A 20,531-nucleotide genomic window follows, 5' to 3' on the forward strand; every position below is an offset into this window, starting at 1 on the left:
CTTGATGTCATGATGGACTGTGTCGGTCTTCTCTAATTATACAGTTATTTTCATCATTATAAGCAGCTACGAATCTTTGAATGTCTGACCCGCTCTATGTTAGAGAGTATATACTTTTGGTGTAAGACAAATGTAAAGGAAATTAGAGGTTAAAGTTAATCTAATCCATCACCCCAAACACTCCTAAATAAATCAGACAAATCTTCATTTTAAAATGTATACATTATGTAAGTCCTTCAAAAGCATAATATACTCTATAAACAGGGTAATTTGAAACAAATGAAAGAAAATGTTATTCTGTGGGTTATGCTCTGTGGAAGTGTAAAGATTATGACAAAGGCCTAAACTAGATTATAGAATTTTCCCTTTAACCTTTACATGATGACACATACTGATTACGGTCATATAGCCAAGTCGTTTCAAGAGAAATCTCATTAAACCCTTACTGTAACATGCATTTTCCAAGAAGAGATTTGAGTTTAACACAGTTTAAGACTTCTTCCTCCCATGCTGACCTCCCTGTTTGTAGATAATGGAAAGGTTATCAGTTTGCAGGAAACTGGCTCCGGATTTGGGATGGAAACCAGAAGGAAGATGTCTTTTTGTTTCTCTTTTTTTGAGGTCACGGGGTAACTGGCAGAATGCAGTCAGTATCAATGTCTATGTTAAGTCTGATGTGGGTCAAGGTGAATGGAGTTCTCCTTGGTGTGTCGAGGGCAGCTAATTCTGTTCACTTCCTCTCAATGTTTTCTCTATTATTTACCAGGCACATGGTGAGTCACAAGAAATACAGAAAGCAATGGCAAAAATGTGCTCAACTGCTGCAATACGACATGTTCCTTTAAAGACCCAGCCATCCTCATGTGGGAAAAACCCAGAGGAAAAGGATGTAGACTCTTGTAATATAGATAGTGTAATCTCATGGGAATTAAGGTAAAATTTTGTGATTAAAATCTATAACATAGATTTACAACACCAAATGAAAGACAAAACTGGACATTTTATCAAGACAGCAAATCAGTCTCCCCTTTGAAGTGATCTGAACAGCCCAAGTATCATCACAACACAGAGTAGAACTTTGGCATTCTGATTTCCACTTTAGGATAGATCACAAATAGTGCTGAAAGTGCCACAAAGTGCCATTAGGAATATCCTGTGTAAATGGGTTTTTTTTTTTTGGTGGGATTTGACTAATGCCATTCCCATCAGCCTTAGCTGTACTTTGTGTTTAGTGCTAATTAATAATTGTTAGCATGCTAACACGCTGAACTGAGATGGTGAACACGGTAATCATTCTGCCTGCTTAACATCAGCATTTTAGCTTTGTCGCTGTGAGCCTATACATCCATGCTGTTAGCATGCTGACATTAGCATTTAGCTCAAAGCACCACTGTGCCTACATACAGCCTCACAGAGCTGCTAGCATGTCTGTAGACTCTTAAGCTGTGTTCCAAATCCATACCACATACTAATCATCATGGTATACTGTTTAAGCAGTTAGTATAAAAAATATCAACATACTTTACCATTTGATACGAAGAGGAAATGATACAATATGTGTAATGTTGGTTGTCAATCAAACTGCAGCTTTTGGAATGTCACAGCCAACTTCACAGACAGACATCAAAATGTTTTTCCTGAGATTTAATACTTATGTTTTTGGAGCTGTTTCACCACCACTCACTATTTATTTTAATTATTCCCAGCTATGAGTAGTGCCTCCATTTCCTTCGTGCATTGCATTTCTACTGTGAACACACAACATGCTAAAAACCTGTTTAGACTCAGTATGTTGTATGAATTTTGGACAGGGTGGAAACATCCTTTTAGCAGCTGTCATCAAGGCTGTTTCATGGCTGTTTTTTATATCAAAGTTGAGGAAAGCCTTGAATGCTAAATGTAGATGAGGAAGAAAAGAGAACAAATGTGTGTGTAGTTGATAGAGTGAGCTAACCTTGTTTTTGTTATGCTTGTCTCAGATTTTTAGATTGTTTTCTTCCTTTATTAATTGTTTGCAAAGCACTGTCAAATTTGATTTGAAATGTATTATTATTTAGCATTACACAAAAATGAAAGCATATAACAATGACATCAAGTGAAAGCTTTTTTTAAACAAGAAACTTTCCCTCAGAGTATCAGGAAATGTTAGTGATTCCAACTGGCTCACCCCTTCCTGTATGGACTTTACGCTTGGCACCCGGCCTTTTCTGGACGATTCCAAACACCAAGTCAATCAGACACCAAGCAAAAGTAAAACTTAATCATTCTATTTTTACATGGAATGATGTTTTCATATCACATCGTTCACATTTCAGGTGACCAAAAATGATAAAACCTGTATTGAAAAAACACTTGCAGAGCTTTGTATGAATATTTTTTAGGAGTTTTTGTGCTTTCACAGAATAGGAAGCAAATGGTTAAATGCAGAATGGTGTATTTGAATCAAATGTTGGTTGTACAGAAGGCTCAACGCATTATTATGTGGTTGTCATAATGGAACTGATAAATAAAGGCAGACATTTAAAATTAGATGCAGGTTTACACTCTTATTTTTTGTCGTCAGACCAGGTGATCTCATAGCTGCTGAAGGCACTCTTCAACTTCTCTACAGACACAGAATGGTCTGCTTTACCAAACGCCTGAAAAGGAATGAGAAAGCATTTACATTATCACATTAAAATATTAGAGTATTTGGTATTTGATCCAGCTTTTAATGCGTTTCCAATAACATGAACTTACAGTTGATTCTCCAAACACCCTTAGTTTTTTCTCTTGGCTGTTGTGCTCTATCTTCCCTCCTCCAAGGCAGTTACACTCCATCCCCAAGGCCTCCATAGCTGGACTGACCTTCTCAAATATATGATCTGTAAATGATCCAAATCATTCCATCAATCAAGATATACAATCTGGTTTAGTTACAGGACAGTCAAATAAGCAACAGTTTTAAGCAATTAGCTAATTTAGCAATTTATTGTCATTAGTTTCACATTTAATCATCTGAAGCTGTTGCCGCCAATATTTGCAATAAACATACGGTTGGCAAACACTGCATGAGCCTTGTCTGTGCAGTATTTATACACGTTTACAGGGTGCATCAAAAGAACCTCGCAAATGGGTCAAATCAGCCCATGCTGCTGCAACAATACACGTCATCTGTGTCTTGGTTTGCACGCTATCTCGAGGTGAACTGACGCAAACTACAACTGTCATCAACTTACTGTGATACTCTGCACTTTTTGTGCCTCGGACTATGTCTTTATGCACATCGCCATCTTTCACTTTCACTCTGACCAGTATGTACTTAAAGGTTCCCTCTGGATCAATCTCCACATCGGGGATTTTAGCCAGAGTGGCTGCCATTGCGACTGTAGCTTTACTCAAGGCACCGGAGACTCTTAAACTGTTCAGAGGTCTACCGACGACAGACAACATGGTGTGTTCTCACAGATGTCTTTATTTGGATTCAGACGTCTATTTCCTGTCTTAAAGAGACAGATCATTGGCAGCCTGTTGCCATTACTGTACAGAATAAAGCTGCATTGGCAAGTTCGCACGCTGGCGGCCCTATGTGGCAGCAAGAGGAAACTGTTTGACTTTTGCAGCGCTCAAAACCCAGAAATCATGTAGTCAATATACTGTAGATTGGTATCAGTGCACTGCAGATTATATTCACCAATCCAGTTTATAGCAAAGGGAAGAGATGTCTAATGCTGGCAAGCCTATTCTTCACCAGGAGAATTTCTCTTTATCTTTCTACTTGATATGTAATTTCCTGCAGCCAAAGAAGATTTTCCTCTGGTGTCCATCAGTAAGGTTAGAGGTCAGAGTCGAAGCTGGTGGGGAAGTCGTTTTTGGTTTAACACCACTGCTGGATGGTCTATTTAACCAGTAAAAACTCAGAACTGCGTGAGACAGTCACAAACCTCTCCTCGGGAAGGGATTTCCTGCTCGATCACGCCAAACGAGACAGTGAAGATAAATACATTTTTCGATTTTCTGTGATTTATGGTGACTAAACGTGTTACTTTTTGTCCTGAAATATTGTCTGTAGTTAGTAATTGTAGAAACAAAGTGCAATCAAAATGCAGTAGTAGGTGAAGTCTATAGCAGCAATTGTAATGTCGTAGTTTGGGCAATATCACCTGCATAAAGTGAAAAAAAGCTTTGCCCTTGCACCTTTTTTAATGCATGATGAACTGCAAGAATAGATCTGTGGAGTGGCTCTAAGCGAGACCCCTAACCAGCTCACTGGTGTGAGCACAAATCTATACAAGCATCTGACTAGGATGTTCTTACCAAAGCTGAAACTGAGTTTTTCCCTTGGGTCTTGTTGTGGATGTATTAATTAGAAAGTTTATAGTACCCTTTTAGAGGTAGGGATGGAGGTTAAGGTGTCAAGCAACAGCAGCCACTATCCAGTGCCTCGGGCCAAAAAGGAAGGATATGAACTGTCACTTCTAGAAACACAGGCAGCCAGCAGGCGCCTCTGCTCCTGCACCACACATCCCATCCCTGGACACACAAAAAATGCCAGTAAAGTGTTTGTTAGTTGCCATTGCATTGTTTTTTGGCCTCCTCCTTCTTTTGACAGGACATGTCAATTCATTTTTTTGAACTGTGAAAAGCATGTTCCAATCTACTACTATTAATATGCATCAACAGGAATTAATCATCATGCACACTCATGAAGTTTAAACTTAGACTGGTCCAAATGGCTTTGCAGACACAAAATTGCTCATTCTCATTAGTGCTGCCAAAGATAATGCTGCTTTCTTTAATTTAGTGAAAAATATTTAAATGGCTCAAATCTAAATAAGAGGAGACAGTGGGAATATCTTTGGCACTCTAAATCTCAGACACTTTGCCTCATCAGCTCACAGGATTTCACATCTTCCAAGACAATTTTCAATTTTCCTTCTCAGTCGCCTTTCACGTCATACATGCATCAGTATGTGTGCTGCATGCTATCGTGCCTTCTTAAGGAAACTTATCACTTTCTAATTTTATTTATTTTGTCTTTGCTATGTGTGTGCTAGTTTGCCAAGTTTTAGGGCACATTAGTACACTATCACATTTAGATAAGTGTTTACATCCTTTACTTAAGTAGATGTACTAATACAACTATGTAAAATACTCCATTACAAGTAAAAGTCCTGCATTGAAAATTGTACTTAAGTCAAAATGCATAAGTAGCAGCAAAATGTACTTCAGTATCAAAAGTGAAAGTAGAACGGCCCCTTCCAATGTGTGACATTATAGTATAATTTATAATATTTAATCATTATTAGTGATGTAAAAAGCATTTTAATGTTGTAGATGGTTGAACTTGAGCTACTTTTAACTACTTTATATATTACTGAGTAGTCAAATCTTAAAAGTAACTAGTAACTATAGCAGTCAAATGACTGTAGTATAAAAAGTAAGAAGTGCAATATTTCCCCCTGTAGTAAGTAAAGTACAACCTCCTTTAAAACTACTTAAATGTAGTACTTGAGTAAATATACTTACTTTTGAGTGATAATAATATTGACACTAATGATAAAAAGAATAATATTAACAAACAAGTCCTCCTAAAACAAAGGGTTTGAGAAAAGGGAAAGTTTCCATGTACCCCGGTGGGATGGAGCAGTAGAGGTGGGGGTTGGGAATTTCCAGTTTGTGATGAGAGCTTCCAGGAAAACTGGACCCGGCAGATAAAGTGTATAAAAGCAGGCACCTCAGGACTTAAAACTCAGAACCATCTCGTCCTTAGGTGCGTTGAGACTAAAGAATTACTAGGAGTCTTCTGTAGGTTATCTCAAATACCACTAAAAATGGTGAGTGTAGAGGTATCAATTTAAATATAGTTCTCTTTAGTGCAAATTCCTTTATTATTTGCTTGTGGTCAGTGATGCATCTATGGTATCAATTTATCTTAACTTATCTTTTTTACTTAATTTTTATAGGAGTTCTGCTTCGGATTACAGACCCATGGATCTAAGACCTCTACCTCATGGATGCACTTGACCTTTCTTTGCTCAAGTATGTAAATCTAATGCAAACAGAACCTTTTTTTCTAGATATGACTTTAAAAATTAAATTATAAAATTCATCTTTATTACCCTACCCTCTAAAATGTTTCTCTGTCCTCCATCCTCAGTGCTGTGCATGTGGACTAGTGTAGAGTGTTGGTCCTACTACTACTCTAACACCACCATGAACTGGCACGAAGCTAGAACCTGGTGCCAGGTGAACTACACAGACATGGTGGCCATCCAGAACAAGGAGGAGATCGAGTATCTGAACAACTGGCTGCCCAAGAAATCCACCTACTACTGGATTGGAATCCGCAAGGTCAATAATGTCTGGACCTGGGTAGGGACCAACAAGTCTCTGACAGCAGAAGCAACCAACTGGGCAAAGGGCGAACCAAACAATGGCAAGAACAGACAGAGTTCTGGCATGAATGAGGATTGTGTGGAGATGTACATTAAAAGGAATATACAGCCAGGCAAGTGGAATGATGAGAGGTGCGGGAAGAAGAAGACCGCTCTGTGCTACACAGGTGAGCAAAAGATAGGGATTGGGATACAAGAGCTGCTCATTTTAGCTGCCTTAGTTTTGGTATTCTTATTCATTATTAGGGAATCTACTGATTTAACTGTTTTAAATAATTTATTGACGTTTTTGAAAAGAAAAGCTCGGAGAAATAGTTATAGTATTTTATGCTAGTTATATGAAAGCACTTTTTCTTTCCCCAGCTGCCTGTAAGAAAGACTCATGCCGCTATGGAGACTGTGTGGAAACCATTAACAGCCACAAGTGTGCTTGCTTTGAAGGCTTTTATGGAGAGGAGTGTGAGCAAGGTAAGAAAATATATTGATGTTGTACTTGTTTTAAGTTTACATGACTATAAGTCACTTATAGCCAGAACCTGATATCTAATTATGTATTGTTTTCTTTGCTGGCAGTTGTTAAGTGTAACAAAGAGGAGGTGACCACCCCATATAAGGGAAGTGTAAATTGCACTCATAAGTATGGAGACTTCTCCTACGACTCCTTGTGCCAGTATTCCTGTGAGGACGGATACCAGCTGAGTACACCAAGACCCCTGACATGCACTGCCTCGAAAGAGTGGTCAGAGCAGCCTCCTACATGTGAATGTGAGTTGAGGTGGATTGCAAAGCTGCAAAATAAATAAATTAAGTGATATTGATCAATTGATCAATTTTTTGATCAATATGACTTTGATTTCAAGTGATCACATTCAGAGCAATTAAAGTTTGTTATCACAATGATGGAGCCTGCTGTGATGTGTTTTTGATGGTCCTGTTGTCCACAGTGGTTCAGTGTCAGGAGCTGTCTCATCCAGCAAGAGGATCCATGAACTGCTTCAATCCTCTGGGCCCCTCCAGCTATCAGTCCACCTGTGTGTTCACCTGCGATGAAGGCTATGTTCTCGTTGGTTCCTCGTCTAACACTCTGCAATGTGAAGCATCAGGAATTTGGAATTCCTCACAGCCGTTTTGTGTTGGTACGCCCACATTTTTATGTTTTTACCTCGCAGGATTTCATAGTATCCATTATAGTACTGCTATTTTGTATCTGAGTCTATTATTATGAGGGAAACGCTATATGATTTATTTCAAAGGCTGCCGTTGACCTCTTCTGTTCCTCACTCTGTTTTTGCAGCTTTACAGTGCCCTGCTCTCCAGGAGCTAGAGAATGGCATTGTCAGCTGTGGAGAAGATGCAGACATGAGGTTTAGCTACGGAAACACCTGCAGCTTCAGCTGTGCCTCCGGCTACCACTTGGTGGGACCGAGCAGGGTGACATGCACGTCAGCAGCTGAGTGGAGTGAGAGGATGCCTCGCTGTGAAGGTTAGGGCGCGTTTTAAGTCTAATCTAACCACCTTCTGTACAATAAGAGGAGCTTTCTTGTTTTGTGCCTTTACACACATTAATATTTTTTTTTTACTTGTTTTCCCATGTTAGCCATCACTTGCCAGAATCCAGAGGGAGAAGCTCACCTGATCACCCAGTGCAGCCAACATCTGACTGAACTGTGGCCAGACTCCAACTGCAGCTTCAGCTGTAAAGCAGGCTTTGAACTGGAGGGAGCGCACACCATTCACTGTTCTGAGGATGGACAGTGGAACAAAGCCATACCCACCTGCAAAGGTATGGTAGCATATTTTGACATAAATCTGTGCTTACAACACTATTTGCTTAATAAATAGCTTTTTCACAGCTTATTTGTACTCTGATTTTGTGCTATGTCATGACTTCTGATCATCTTTTTTTCTTTTTAGCAATAGGATGTCCTGCTCCCGAGATTCCAACAAGTGCCCAGATCATCTGCAGCCCTTCTCTGTCTTCACCTGTTTCTTCCGTGACCCCCCATCCGCTTGGTATGGTCTGCAATTTTAGCTGTGATGAAGGCCATGAGCTTCATGGTGCACTCAGCATGGAGTGTGCACATCCTGGCCACTGGACCTCCACGCCACCAACCTGCACAGGTATACACAAGTACCCATTTTACCTGCACTATTTGTAACACCTACTTTATTTGCATGCTCAAAGGTTTTGAGGCAACAGTAGTGTTACATTGGCGAAATGAGATCTCCTTTATCAATATGTGATGGTTGATATCTAAATTCTCGCTGTCTTCTCCCACAGCAGTGAGATGCCCGTTGCTTGAAGCTCCTGAAAACGGTCATATCAACTGCTCAAGCAGTGAGCCAGTGTACAACTCACAGTGCTCCTTCACATGCAGTCAAGATTACTCATTAGATGGACATGACCTGCTGACCTGTGATCTTCATGGCAACTGGACTGGAGAGAAACCCACCTGCCAAGGTAAAACAAACAAAAAAGAGATCAAATGTTAGAAGAAATCTAAAAACAATGCAAGATTAAAATAGATGTTTGAGTTTAAAAGGTCAAATAATGAACATTTGATAACGTTTCCACAGCTCCACCTTCTCCGATTACTGTCATTGCTTCTGGTGTGGCAACAGGGGGCTTATTATCTGGTCTGTCTCTGGCTATGTGGATCCTGAAACGACTGAAGCAGAAAGCCACCAAGTTTGAGCTGAACAGGTTAGATGACCATTCATCTCTCTTAAATCATACATTTTTCTTAAAAGAAAAATTGCTGAATTGCAGTGCTCATCTTCTTCTTTTGTCTTGTCTTACAGCAACTCTGACATAGAGGACCCTCCACAGGTCTACAAAAACAGCATTGACAGCCTCATATAGAACACAGTCATATTCTTCAGAGGCAACTAAGGGCAATTGTATATATATCTAAAACATAACTGCATGTGAATCACCAGTCAGAGCAATTTGAACAATATGAATAATTTACATTAGTATAAAACTTGTTAACAGAAACATGCCCAAACCCCAATATGTCAGAACTATCAATGGTGAAAGGAAAGGTTTTCTTGAGACCTTTGCGTTTGATGGTTGTATTATGTTTTATTGAATTTCATGACTAGATTTCATGATTTGCTCTGCAACGTTGTTCAGACATTTATTTCCTCCCAAGGGGAGTTTTACATTGAACACATTGTTCAACATCTTTATGGACCTGCTGGAAAGGTGGATCTATTCATGTTATTGTAAATGTTACATAACATTGTGGGTGGATTGCCATGTCAATACAGAACTGTGAATAATTTCACTATATTGATTTCAGTATTTAAGTACTATTTATTTAACAGATGCTTATTGCATTTGCAATGTTCGCTCATATTTCTGTATGTTTAAAGCAGTGCTGATTTTTATTATAATAAAACTTCAAACCATTATTTGCTTTTGGTCATTTTTATGCATCTTCCAGTATCATGTACCCACTGCTAACTCTGGAGTTATTTTAGATCAGAACCTCACTCCCGAATCCCACGTTACAAAGGATAGCTCAGTCATGTTTCTTCCACTTGAGAAATATCTCTAGAATTAGATATTTTATTACTTTTAATGATCTTCAAAGAGTTATTCATGCTTTTATCACTTCACGTCTGGACTATTGTAATGCCGTGTTTACATGCCTTGGCCAAAACATGATTACACAGCTTTAGGGTGTCTAAAATGCTGCTGCCAGACTTTTAACCAAATCACAAAATAAGGCCCTGTTAGCTATTCCCCGGTCAAAGCTGAAGACCATGGTGACAGGGCTTTTGCTGTTGGAATAGCTTACCTGAGGAACTTAGACTAGAAAATTCGCTGCCTTCTATTAAACCCTCTCTCAAGATTTATTTTTCCATATGGCTTTTTCTTGATTATTTTATCTGTTACTTATTTTTCTGTGTTACATTTATCCATTATCCATTTGTTCAATGTTTATGAAGCACTTTGTCACAGTAGTTTTGAAAGGTGCTATATAAATAGCTAGTTATTATTATTATTATTATCATTATTATTATTATTATTATTATTATTATTATGACCGATATCTACTGTCAGTTCAAAAAAATCTAAATATTGTCAGTCGATACTCCGGTACAAAGGTTCAGGCATCAACACACAACACCAACCTATTCCCACACTTTGAGCAGGGACATGTGTGCTGGCACAGCAGGACATCATTGTGTTTTTTCAGATGTCCAAGAAGAACCTTTTTCCAACAACAACTTTCTACAACACAGACCTCTTGTCTGTTTCTGTGACCTCCATTACAATAGTCGGGACAGAGATGAATAGTGGAATAACAGTGAGAGGTATGCAAAGGAGGAAGAGCTATACTGCTGGGGTAATCTGTTTCACAGATCGTTACCATTGTTTGTTTCACCAAATTCAGACTCTTCTGTGTCAGCACTTTAACAGAACCAGAAATAGATTTTTACAACAGACTGAAGGCGACAGCGTGAGCACTCTGTCTCTCTGTAATTTGTTGCTGTTAAAAACACAACATGTCAGGATGCAGAGAAGCAGTGTCTAAAAGCTGTCAACAATTCATGGTTTTAGGCTACCCATTTTGGACAAATCTTGCAACAAGAGTTTTTAGTCAATATTTCAAAAGCAAAGAAGATTTCAAAAAGCCAATTTGTTCTCTAAGTGAAGGTCTTAAAGTTTATACATCACCTAAAAAAAGCAGTGAAAGTGACCCGGAATCCTGGAATTGCAAAATGAACCCCTTTTAAATTAATTTTTGGGGGGAACTATTCCTTTGTGTTGGCTCCAAGATTCAATTGAGACCTTCCTTGCGCTTTGCTTTAATTTGAAATATGTTTTTATTGTTTGTATTCCCTTTTATAGATTTTTTTTCATGTATGACTGAAAAATCTGCCTCTGATCCCATCTTTACCAGAAACAGGTGGCATTTCCCAAGTACAACAAGTCATCAAGTCAGTCATTCATCACATGCATTATACTCTGTACAGTAAACATCCAGGTATTGTATGATGACGTTGGACTGAATAGACTAAGAGAAATATAAATGCCTGACTCTGGTCCCTGCTTGCAGCAAACAAACATTCACTTTCTGTGCTGCTGTGGTATAAAATTGTGATACAATTAGAAAAACAAGGATTTGACTGAAGTAGCAAGCTTATTTTAAAGACTTTAGAAAATACGTTTTTTATATATTAAAATACCAATTCTGGGTAAGTAAGCAAGTTCTTATTCAGTTATTTTTCATGGTGCTATTCATCAATATTTTTCTGATATTTTTTTTCTTTGGACAGTTTGTAAGTCACTCATTGAAAATGAACTGGACATTAATCCTCCTCCTTGGTGAGTATTTAGTTTTAACACTAAAGCAAAATAAAATGTATAGTTGATGGTATCTCCGGATGTGAGATATAACATTATGCATGAACTCTTACTCATCAGATGATGAATTATCACTCTAGAGTTGTCATTCACTTTTTTCTTTCAAAATATATATTAGGTAGCTCCTTGGCTGGGACTATCTTTGGCTGGACATATCATTACTCGAACAACACCATGACCTGGGCCCAGGCCCGACACTGGTGCCAGACCTATTACACAGACATGGTGGTTATCCAAAACCAGAAAGAGAACGACCATCTGGTCTCAAAGCTGCCAAACAGAACTGGAAGTCCATATTATTGGATTGGAATCACTAAAAACCACAAGAATGAAACTTGGACCTGGATTGGGAATAACAGCACGTGGATTGGTGAACAGTCATGGGCAGCAAACGAGCCCAACAACGACCATAGCACAGAGTTTTGCGTGGAGATCTACGTGAACAATGGAGTAAACCGAGGGAAATGGAATGATGAGAAATGCAGCCAAAAAAAATACGCTGTTTGTTATGAAGGTATGTAAAGCTGATTGAAGGTTGTTACAGTTTCAAAAGTGGTAGAGGTTGTTTTAGTGTTGCACTTTTTCTTAACAGCCCAATGTAATGCAGCATCATGTGGCAGAGGAAGATGTCAGGAGACCATAGACAACATAACCTGCCTCTGTGAACCTGGCTTTGAGGGAGACAGGTGCCAAACAGGTGAGGAGAGAGTTCTCTGAAATTAAGTCAGCAATTGTTACAGTAGGTAATGTTTATTTAAAGGATAGGTTCACATTTTTTCAAGTCTATCTTAAAACAATTCTCACATGCCCATATGTACATTGAAATGATATGACGATAAAGGTGGTTAAATTAACACTCAAAATTCGTAGTAATTTTTGAACGTTGAGAGCTAACTGTACACAACATGTGCTAACTGTAACTAGGCGTAACCATGTCTAGTTATGGTTACTAAGCTATGATTGGACAACGGCTTTTCAGGGAAGCGGTTTATCAAACTGTCCATTATCACCCAATTGCAGTTCCCCTCAGCTCTACAGAGCTTTATAGCATCTTTCAGCTTGTTGTTTTCAATTTCCAGTCCACAGCTTTACTGTTTTGGTTCCCTCTCAACACTCTGTTAGTGTTGTTTCGTCTGCAGCAGGCAGCAGTTTTCCATGAAATGTAAAAAAACACTGTACACTACCTGCTCAGCCCCAAATAGCAACTAAATGAGCATAGTGGAGCATTTAACGCTAAAGAGCCAAATATTTCCAAGGTGTGACTCTGGAGTATATTTATATCTCATTACCATTCTGATGAATGGACTTTTTACCATCTCCTTCCACTGAATATCCTTGTAATGTATTTTTTGACAGAATTTTAACATGGTAAGCATAAGCCCTGCATATGTTTCCTCTGTTTCCGGAGGCCAGGCTGAGGATCCCATTCAAAATACTGATCAAAATACTTGCATCAGCATGTATGTGCTTTAAAAACTCTATTATTTTCACAATAGACAGCTGGCGTAAAACATTACATAACTGTATCCCTGGTAAACTTTAACCTGTTTGTGCCCCTAGCTGCGGAATGCCCCCCTCTGTCTCAGCCTGAAAACGGATATCTTAGCTGCTCAGGAGGAAAACAGACATTCAACTCAACCTGTGGCTTTAAATGCTACCCAGGCTTCCTGATCATAGGCTCGCCGGCTGTTACCTGTGGGGTCACCGGGGTCTGGAGCGGCCCAAGGCCTACATGTACAAGTAATTGTTTGTTTATGTAAAAGTTTTAAATATTTTTTTTAAAGAAGAAATACACCAAAACTATTGTACGGGTTTTGCTGTTTCTCTGCAAAAGTGATTCTGCTTCTAATGAACCATTAGAAGATATTATTATAATGAGCAGCAGTAGAAATAGTTGTAGTAGTAACTTGTTTAACAAAGAAATATCACACTGTCAAGTATTTTATGGCCCAGGATAAAATGTGTGTTTTATTTATCTCAGGCTATAAACAGGCTCTGTTTGCTGTGGCTGGGTGTGGAGCCTTCTCTGCCTTCTCCTGCATCTGTTTTTGCTGGATGAAACACAGAAAAAGTCAGTGTTTCTCAATTACACTTCATAGAAATAGTGATGCAATTCAGTGTTATTGCAACAGACCTCAATAGTGACCTGGTTGTCTGTTAATTTCTCACAGGAAAGAAACTTGCCCAAGTAAGGTCAGTGTTGAAATGTACTTGTCAAAAGCAGCTCCACCCATTTATGCACATTCAATATTTGTAAAGTTAATTTACTAAAATGTTACAGTTTATTGCTGTTTAAAAACTATATTGCTTCTGTTACTTAAAATGTTAAAAGAATTGACTGCAATCGAGTTCAGTAACTCATTCTGTCCCTTTAATGTCAATCTGTTGTCCTTCATAGGCAGGCTGAAGAAGCGACAAGTCCATCCACTGAGGAACAGGGATGAAGGACAATTGGAACCTCATTTATGTCTTATTAAAGTAGACCTATAATGACACAAATACAGTTACTCGTATTAATTTTAGTACATTGTTAATCGATAAACCTAAAGTCACCGGCTGCACAGGCTGTGTGCCGAGATAATCAATTTGTTTTATCAGGGTGTTTTATCTTTGTCTGTTAAAGCTTAATTTGGCTATACTGCATGGATATAAAGTGTGTATGTGTGTGTGTGATGGTTTATTATCAGGTCATGCAAATGTAAACTCAAAGCATTCATTTAATAACATTATAGTTGCATTTCTGTGGTATCTTTGTTAACAATCCATTGAATTAAATAAAATGAATTTAAAAATGTTTTATGAGTACTAGTGAGTGTCTGTATGTGTGTATACATGTGTGTGTGTGTGTGTGTTCCCAGAGTGTTATGGGTGGTAGCATGGTGCCCTTCCTGAAAGGAAGTTACGGCAAAAGAGATATTACAAAATTGGTCATTGACTCATTCCCTGAAGGACAGTTAATACTGTTTTGCCATTGATCATTAGCAAAGTGGAGTAAATGCAACGACAAGAATGAGTGACTGAAGACAGATCAAATGGTAAGACCTGTGAAATATCACTGCAAGTGTTGTAAGTTCATATTTGCATGAATACAAACTGTACATTCATACTCATATGCAAGTTTGAGAAAATTCTTTTTTATTTCAGATGTTTCAAGAATCAGCTGACACTAGACAAAGCCTGCACCACAGGGTGCTGATAGCTGCATTACTTCTATTTGCCCAAGGTAGGTCTGCTTCTCTCACATCTTACAGGCACTAAACTCTTTCAAACTCCTTTCTTTTCTTGCTTCACTAGTTCAATTTTGTCTCATCGTTATATACCTAATCTTAGACCTGAGCAGTGGCGGAGGAGCACAGGCATGGACCTACAACTACAGCATCAGTCCAAACCGTAGATGGGTTGAGGCCCGCCAGTGGTGCCAGGAGCACTTCACAGACATGGTGGCCATCCAGAACCAGGAGGAGACTGACTTCCTCAACAATCTGCTGCCGTTCAACCAAAAATATTACTGGATAGGCATTCACAAAGTGGGTGGAGGGTGGATTTGGGAGACAACTGATGAGAAGGTGCCTGAAGAGGCTCAGAATTGGGCGCCAGAGGAGCCAGATAACTTGGCGGGTCAGGACTGTGTGGAGATTTATATTAAGAGGGAGAAAGACACAGCCAAGTGGAACAATGAGAACTGTCGCAAGAAGAAGGGAACCATCTGCTACACTGGTAAAATACTCTTTATTTTGTTTGATGGACACATTTACTGACTCCTGTAGACTTGTTATAGCATGTGAGATCTCTCTCTCTCTCTCTGTATGTATGTAGCCTCTTGTACACAGGATTCCTGCAGTGCCTATGCAGACTGTGTGGAGACCATAGGGAACTATACCTGCCAGTGCCATCCTGGTTTCCTGGGGTCACGTTGTGAAGAGGGTGAGCAAACATTGTCATAATATATTTAAACCAGCCATGACCTCTTTCTGTGAGAAGTTAAATAATATATTTTTTTCTCCTTTTTTTCCAGCAATTTCATGCAAACCCTTGCTGGACCCAGAAAATGGTTCTCACAACTGTTTCCATCCCTATGGGTCCAGTCGTTTCAACTCTTCCTGCCATTTCCACTGTGAACTTGGCTTTCAGTTGGTAGGCGTGCCTGAGCTGCTATGCCAGGCCAGTGGACATTGGAACCACCCTGTTCCTCTGTGTCAAGGTATGGCAACTGGATATCAACAATGACAAAACAATTATTATTATTAGTTATTTCAGATGTCAATGTTACAAGGGAAATATTTCTCACTGCCTATCTTAGTTGAACAGTGTCCAGTTCTGAACCACACCAACATCAGCGCAGGTAGTATGAACTGCAGCCATCCCATTGCACCTTACAGCTACAACTCCACCTGTGAGGTCACGTGTGACGAAGGCTATGAGCCCAGTGGACAGGACCAGATGCGTTGTGACCACACTGGCCAGTGGACAGCCAGTGTCCCAGCTTGCACAAGTAAAGTGATTGTCATTACCTTTGAATGTAAAATTAAACCGAATCATGCTTTAAACTATCATTAGCTAAACCTGATTAAACATGTCTTTCTATCTGAATAATTTTTGTGAAATGCTCTCACTTTTCATTTACTTCCCTTTTTGTAACACTTGACCCGTGTTAATAGATTGCTGGTCACCTTTTATTAATACTTAGCTGGCCTCAATGTGTAATCACATCCTGTCCAGACATTACAGCAGATCAGTCAGTTCACACCTGTTATCACTTTACTTCACACTCATTTATGTCTGCACAGGGAAAACAACATTGTAATTTAATGTGGGTAGGCAGTGGCTGTTTCCCTTGACCATAAATTATGTCAGCATGGTTATTCATACCCCTGCCTCATGCTCATGCTATGTTTATAAAGTGGAGTCATAAAAACATTGATTTCCATTGAGAGGACTATGTGTGATTTATATCTTTATCCCACCACAGTGATAAAGTGCTCCCCCATTTTCTTTCCTACTACGGGCAACGTGACATGTGTGGATACGCTGGAGCCTTTCTCCTTTGGCTCACGGTGTAACTTCACCTGCCAGGAAGGCTACTACCTGACTGGAGACAACACACTCACCTGTCTGGCCTCTGGACAATGGAGCAAACCTACACCTACATGCACAAGTGGGTCACATAAATTATGTCAGGGACCCCTGTAAACAACACAAGCTTCCTGAAAAACAGACTTGTACACCGCTCTGATGAGTAATAGTGTGTCTTCTTCTCCAGTGGTACAGTGCAACAGTCTAAAGGCTCCACCCCGTGCCTCCTTGCAATGCCAGGACCCTCTAGGAGTGTACAGCTATGGCTCAATGTGCACCGTGCAATGTGAAGAAGGATTTGATGTGATTGGCACAAACATGACAAATTGTTTATCGCAAGGCAACTGGAGTCATGCACTTCCTATTTGCCAGGGTATGACCGCAGATCACTGAGTGCTGAAGTATAAATAAGTACAAACAGAATAAATACCACACAAACTGTTCTCATTGCTCCATCAGCTTAAAGTAAGTGGTCAGTTCTGTTTTACTATTTTGCATGTGTAATGTGTATATAATTGGTCTCTCTCTGGTCTCCATATTTCTTCAAGCTAAGAGGTGTAATCCAAAAAAATCCCCTTCTCATGGCTCCCTATCCTGTTCTGACCCAAATGGTTCCTTCAGTTTTGGTTCTCGGTGCACAACAGCCTGTGACGAGGGCTTTCTACTGAATGGGACAGCCAGCACTGAGTGCAACTCCCTGGGCATGTGGAGTGCAGACATACCACGTTGCTTGGGTGAAAACAATCAACAATGTATCATAACTATATTATAAAGAGTACGGTCTAGACCTGCTCTATAGGAAAAGTGCAATGAGATAACTTCTGTTATGAATTGGCGTTATTTATATTGGCGATATAAATAAAACTGAATTGAACTGAATAATCTGTTGATCATAATCTGAAGCTCTTAAATATCTTCGTCTCTCCCTCTCTCTGTTCCCTTTACAGCTAAGAGATGTCCCACTCTGAGCTCTCCCTCTCATGGCTCCTTATTGTGCTCTGATCCCCATGAAGAGTTCAGTTTTGGTTCTCAGTGCACATCAACTTGTGAGGAGGGCTTTGTTCTGAAAGGCACGGCTGACACAGAGTGCACCTCTCTGGGCATGTGGAGCGCAGACATCCCTTATTGTTTGGGTAAAAACAATCTCTGTATCATAAACTGTTGATCATAATCCACAGAAGATTGTCATGGTTCAGATGGCATGATTAAACAGCTCTGTCCTTCTCTGTCTCTTTTTTTCTTCCAGCTAAGAGATGTCCCACTCTGAACTCCTCTTCTCATGGCTCCTTAGTCTGTTCTGCTCCCTATGGAGAGTTCAATTTTGGTTCTCGGTGCACACAAACTTGTAGGGAAGGCTTTGTCCTGAAAGGCATGGCTGACACAGAGTGCACCTCTCTGGGCATGTGGAGCAGAGAAATACCCCGTTGTCTGGGTAATAAATCATAATATGAGAGCGCTGCACTTGGTACTTGGGTATATATGTGTCTATACATTAATTTATATCATAATCAACACACCAGCTATGTCATTAACTTGTCATGTATTATATCGTATATATGTATTATATGGTTAGGTATTGAAGGATATACCCCTTTTTGCCACTTTGTTTCAGAAGATGAGGATTATTTGGTCTGAAGCTGATGGTCATATTTTTTGTTCAATGTTATCTACAGCACACCCATGCCCCCTACTGGCCAGTGCGCCACAACATGGGAGGATGAACTGTAGCCATCCATATTCCCCTTTCAGCTATGGCTCCCTCTGTGACTTTGAATGCAATGAGGGATTCTGGCTGAGAGGAACACCAACTATGACATGCAACAACTCAGGCCACTGGAGTCAGGATCTACCTACCTGCCAGCGTGAGTGCCCAGCATTACCTTAAACTTACTGGTTTTGTCTTGCTGTTGTTGTATTCAAACAGCTGATCCGATGTAAGTAATTACAATTTCTGTCCTTTCCACATCTCAGCGGTACAGTGTAAGGCCATTCATGCCTTGCCTTTACCCCTGTCTATGAACTGCTCCCATCCTCTGGGGAACTTCAGCTTTGGCTCCAGGTGTCTTTTCTCCTGTAAAGAGGGACACTCCCGGAATGGCACAGAGGTGCTGTTTTGCTCCTCCACTGGGTTTTGGAGTGACAGTCTGCCTAAATGCACAGGTAAATTGATTTTTGTTGGCATGCTCACAATGAAAATGCTAACATGCAGATATTAAGCAGGTATAATGTTTACCATGTTCACCATCTTAATTTAGCATGTTAGCATGCTAACATTTTCTAATTAGCACAAACGACAGCTGAGGCTGATGGCAATGCCATTAGTTTTGCTGGTATTTGGTCATAAACTAAAGCATTGGACATATTGAAATCTTGACCTGATGGTGGCGCTAGTGAGCACCAAAGTGATTAGAATTCATCATGAGGGGAACATGAATGTGTGTCATAAATTCCATGGAAATCATCCAATAGTTGTTAAGAAGACACAAATGTCAGTAGAGGAGAAGTCCAGGATCACCAAAGTCATTAGGATACATCATATGGGAACCCTGAATGTCTGTACCACATTTTGCCAATCCATTGAGGATTGCATGGCTCTAGGGATGGCAATTTTAAAGTAGTGATGTATGATCTGCTGATCAAGAAAAATGCGATGAGGATAAAGCAAAAAAAGTTAAAAACTTGTATTTACTGTGATCTTTATGTGTTCCAGTGGAAGGTATGCCGGTGGGAACTGCCATGCTGATGTATATGGGTGTAGGTGCAGCCTCTGTTGTTGTGCCACTTGTCCTGATAGGACTGGGTTTGTTGATCATGACGCGATTTAAGAAAAGAGGTAAGACCTTCTGTAATGAGGCTGTGCAGTTTCACACATACACATACATTACGTTGTAGCAATCACAGTGTATCCTTGATCCTTATTTCTGATCTTTGCAGGAAATACCATCATGTCTGATGTGCCAGCATGGGGAGACAGAGAGAATCCAGCATTTGAATTTTGATTTATTTGTTCTTTTTCTTAATTTTGCCGCAAATCATTTCAAATATTGCAACCTAATGCTTGCTATTATTATATGAAGCTTGGTAGTTTTTGCATGATAATGGTACCAACCAACCACTGGTAGGATCAGAGCTTCACATTAACTGTGATTTTAATTTCCACTCAGATAATCCTTAACATTTAGATAATCATGCACATTTTGCATGAAAACCTTCACCTTTTGTTATTAAAGAACCCAAATCATGATACACAATGAATGTATGATACACATAAAGTAAAGTTTGTGTGGAGCTTTTGCTTTGTGTCCTGCTTGTATATTGCTTAATCGTCAATAAACCATCAACAATTCTTGAATCGTCCCCTTTTATTTTATTTTTAGCTGACTCACCCAATACTGCACATTAAGCATGTGATCAGTGTTGGCATTCTTTCAACAATGTCCAGTGTCATTTGGTACAGTATGGGGTGACCCTGTCTTGCTGGTGCCCTCCCTAGCAGCTCAGTTTACTCACATTTGACTTCCCCCATACGAACTAATATTGTGGGGTCAATTGAGGAAGTGGCAGAAAACCTCTGAGATTGTCAAACTGTCACAGTCATTTTAGCACATTTAGTGGCCAGAAAGCTCCTGTTACTGAGTGGCGAGGGGGTGATCTATTATCAGTCTCAGCTCAATGTGTCACACTGGGCACTGATCCCGCAA

General features: G+C 39.7%; 3 protein-coding genes across 6 annotated transcripts; 2 read left to right on the plus strand and 1 right to left on the minus strand.

Annotated features, from left to right (window-relative positions):
- Nucleotides 1-2,251: 2,251 nt before the first annotated feature.
- Nucleotides 2,252-3,454, minus strand: si:dkey-51e6.1 (uncharacterized protein LOC558617 homolog). Its single transcript, XM_044198813.1, has 3 exons — nt 3,219-3,454; nt 2,740-2,864; nt 2,252-2,639 (listed from the first exon to the last, which is right to left on the minus strand). Exons 1-3 carry the CDS (start codon nt 3,430-3,432, stop codon nt 2,547-2,549), a joined length of 432 nt encoding a protein of 143 aa, XP_044054748.1. The 5' UTR covers nt 3,433-3,454; the 3' UTR covers nt 2,252-2,546.
- A 2,238-nt stretch (nt 3,455-5,692) lies between these two features.
- On the plus strand, nt 5,693-20,176 carry LOC122877913 (P-selectin-like). The gene is made up of 27 exons (XM_044200105.1): nt 5,693-5,816; nt 5,946-6,021; nt 6,140-6,544; nt 6,741-6,845; nt 6,951-7,142; nt 7,322-7,513; nt 7,672-7,860; nt 7,975-8,160; nt 8,292-8,498; nt 8,659-8,838; nt 8,955-9,081; nt 9,180-9,229; nt 13,318-13,466; nt 14,902-14,980; nt 15,088-15,474; nt 15,574-15,681; nt 15,773-15,958; nt 16,058-16,249; nt 16,727-16,912; nt 17,018-17,203; nt 17,379-17,564; nt 17,778-17,963; nt 18,077-18,262; nt 18,504-18,692; nt 18,802-18,990; nt 19,541-19,663; nt 19,765-20,176. The coding sequence occupies exons 1-27, from the start codon at nt 5,814-5,816 to the stop codon at nt 19,827-19,829; spliced, it is 4,509 nt and encodes a 1,502-aa protein (XP_044056040.1). The 5' UTR covers nt 5,693-5,813; the 3' UTR covers nt 19,830-20,176.
- LOC122877363 (E-selectin-like) lies at nt 11,454-14,551 on the plus strand. Of its 4 annotated transcripts, none has more exons than XM_044198809.1 (8): nt 11,454-11,588; nt 11,670-11,718; nt 11,876-12,271; nt 12,350-12,454; nt 13,318-13,497; nt 13,739-13,828; nt 13,929-13,950; nt 14,156-14,551. In XM_044198809.1, the coding sequence occupies exons 2-8, from the start codon at nt 11,691-11,693 to the stop codon at nt 14,199-14,201; spliced, it is 867 nt and encodes a 288-aa protein (XP_044054744.1). In that variant the 5' UTR covers nt 11,454-11,588; nt 11,670-11,690; the 3' UTR covers nt 14,202-14,551. The 4 variants fall into 4 exon arrangements, with proteins under 4 accessions (XP_044054744.1, XP_044054745.1, XP_044054746.1 ...); XM_044198810.1 differs by having other exon boundaries at nt 13,318-13,491; XM_044198811.1 differs by having other exon boundaries at nt 12,365-12,454.
- Nucleotides 20,177-20,531: the final 355 nt, after the last annotated feature.

Source organism: Siniperca chuatsi, linkage group LG6 (assembly GCF_020085105.1).
Source record: "Siniperca chuatsi isolate FFG_IHB_CAS linkage group LG6, ASM2008510v1, whole genome shotgun sequence".
Lineage (NCBI taxonomy): Eukaryota > Metazoa > Chordata > Actinopteri > Centrarchiformes > Sinipercidae > Siniperca > Siniperca chuatsi.

Excerpts from the sequence above, each read along its gene's own strand:
- si:dkey-51e6.1 (XM_044198813.1), bottom strand. The coding sequence starts at position 3,432 with ATGTTGTCTGTCGTCGGTAGACCTCTGAACAGTTTAAGAGTCTCCGGT. Across the intron at positions 2,865-3,218 it reads AAAAAGTGCAGAGTATCACA|ATCATATATTTGAGAAGGTC; the intron begins GTAAGTTGATGA and ends GATCATTTACAG. Across the intron at positions 2,640-2,739 it reads GGGTGTTTGGAGAATCAACT|GCGTTTGGTAAAGCAGACCA; the intron begins GTAAGTTCATGT and ends ATTCCTTTTCAG.
- LOC122877913 (XM_044200105.1), top strand. Across the intron at positions 7,861-7,974 it reads GAGGATGCCTCGCTGTGAAG|CCATCACTTGCCAGAATCCA; the intron begins GTTAGGGCGCGT and ends TTCCCATGTTAG. Across the intron at positions 8,161-8,291 it reads AGCCATACCCACCTGCAAAG|CAATAGGATGTCCTGCTCCC; the intron begins GTATGGTAGCAT and ends TTTTCTTTTTAG.
- LOC122877363 (XM_044198809.1), top strand. The coding sequence starts at position 11,691 with ATGAACTGGACATTAATCCTCCTCCTTG. Across the intron at positions 11,719-11,875 it reads GACATTAATCCTCCTCCTTG|GTAGCTCCTTGGCTGGGACT; the intron begins GTGAGTATTTAG and ends AATATATATTAG. Across the intron at positions 12,455-13,317 it reads GGGAGACAGGTGCCAAACAG|CTGCGGAATGCCCCCCTCTG; the intron begins GTGAGGAGAGAG and ends TTGTGCCCCTAG.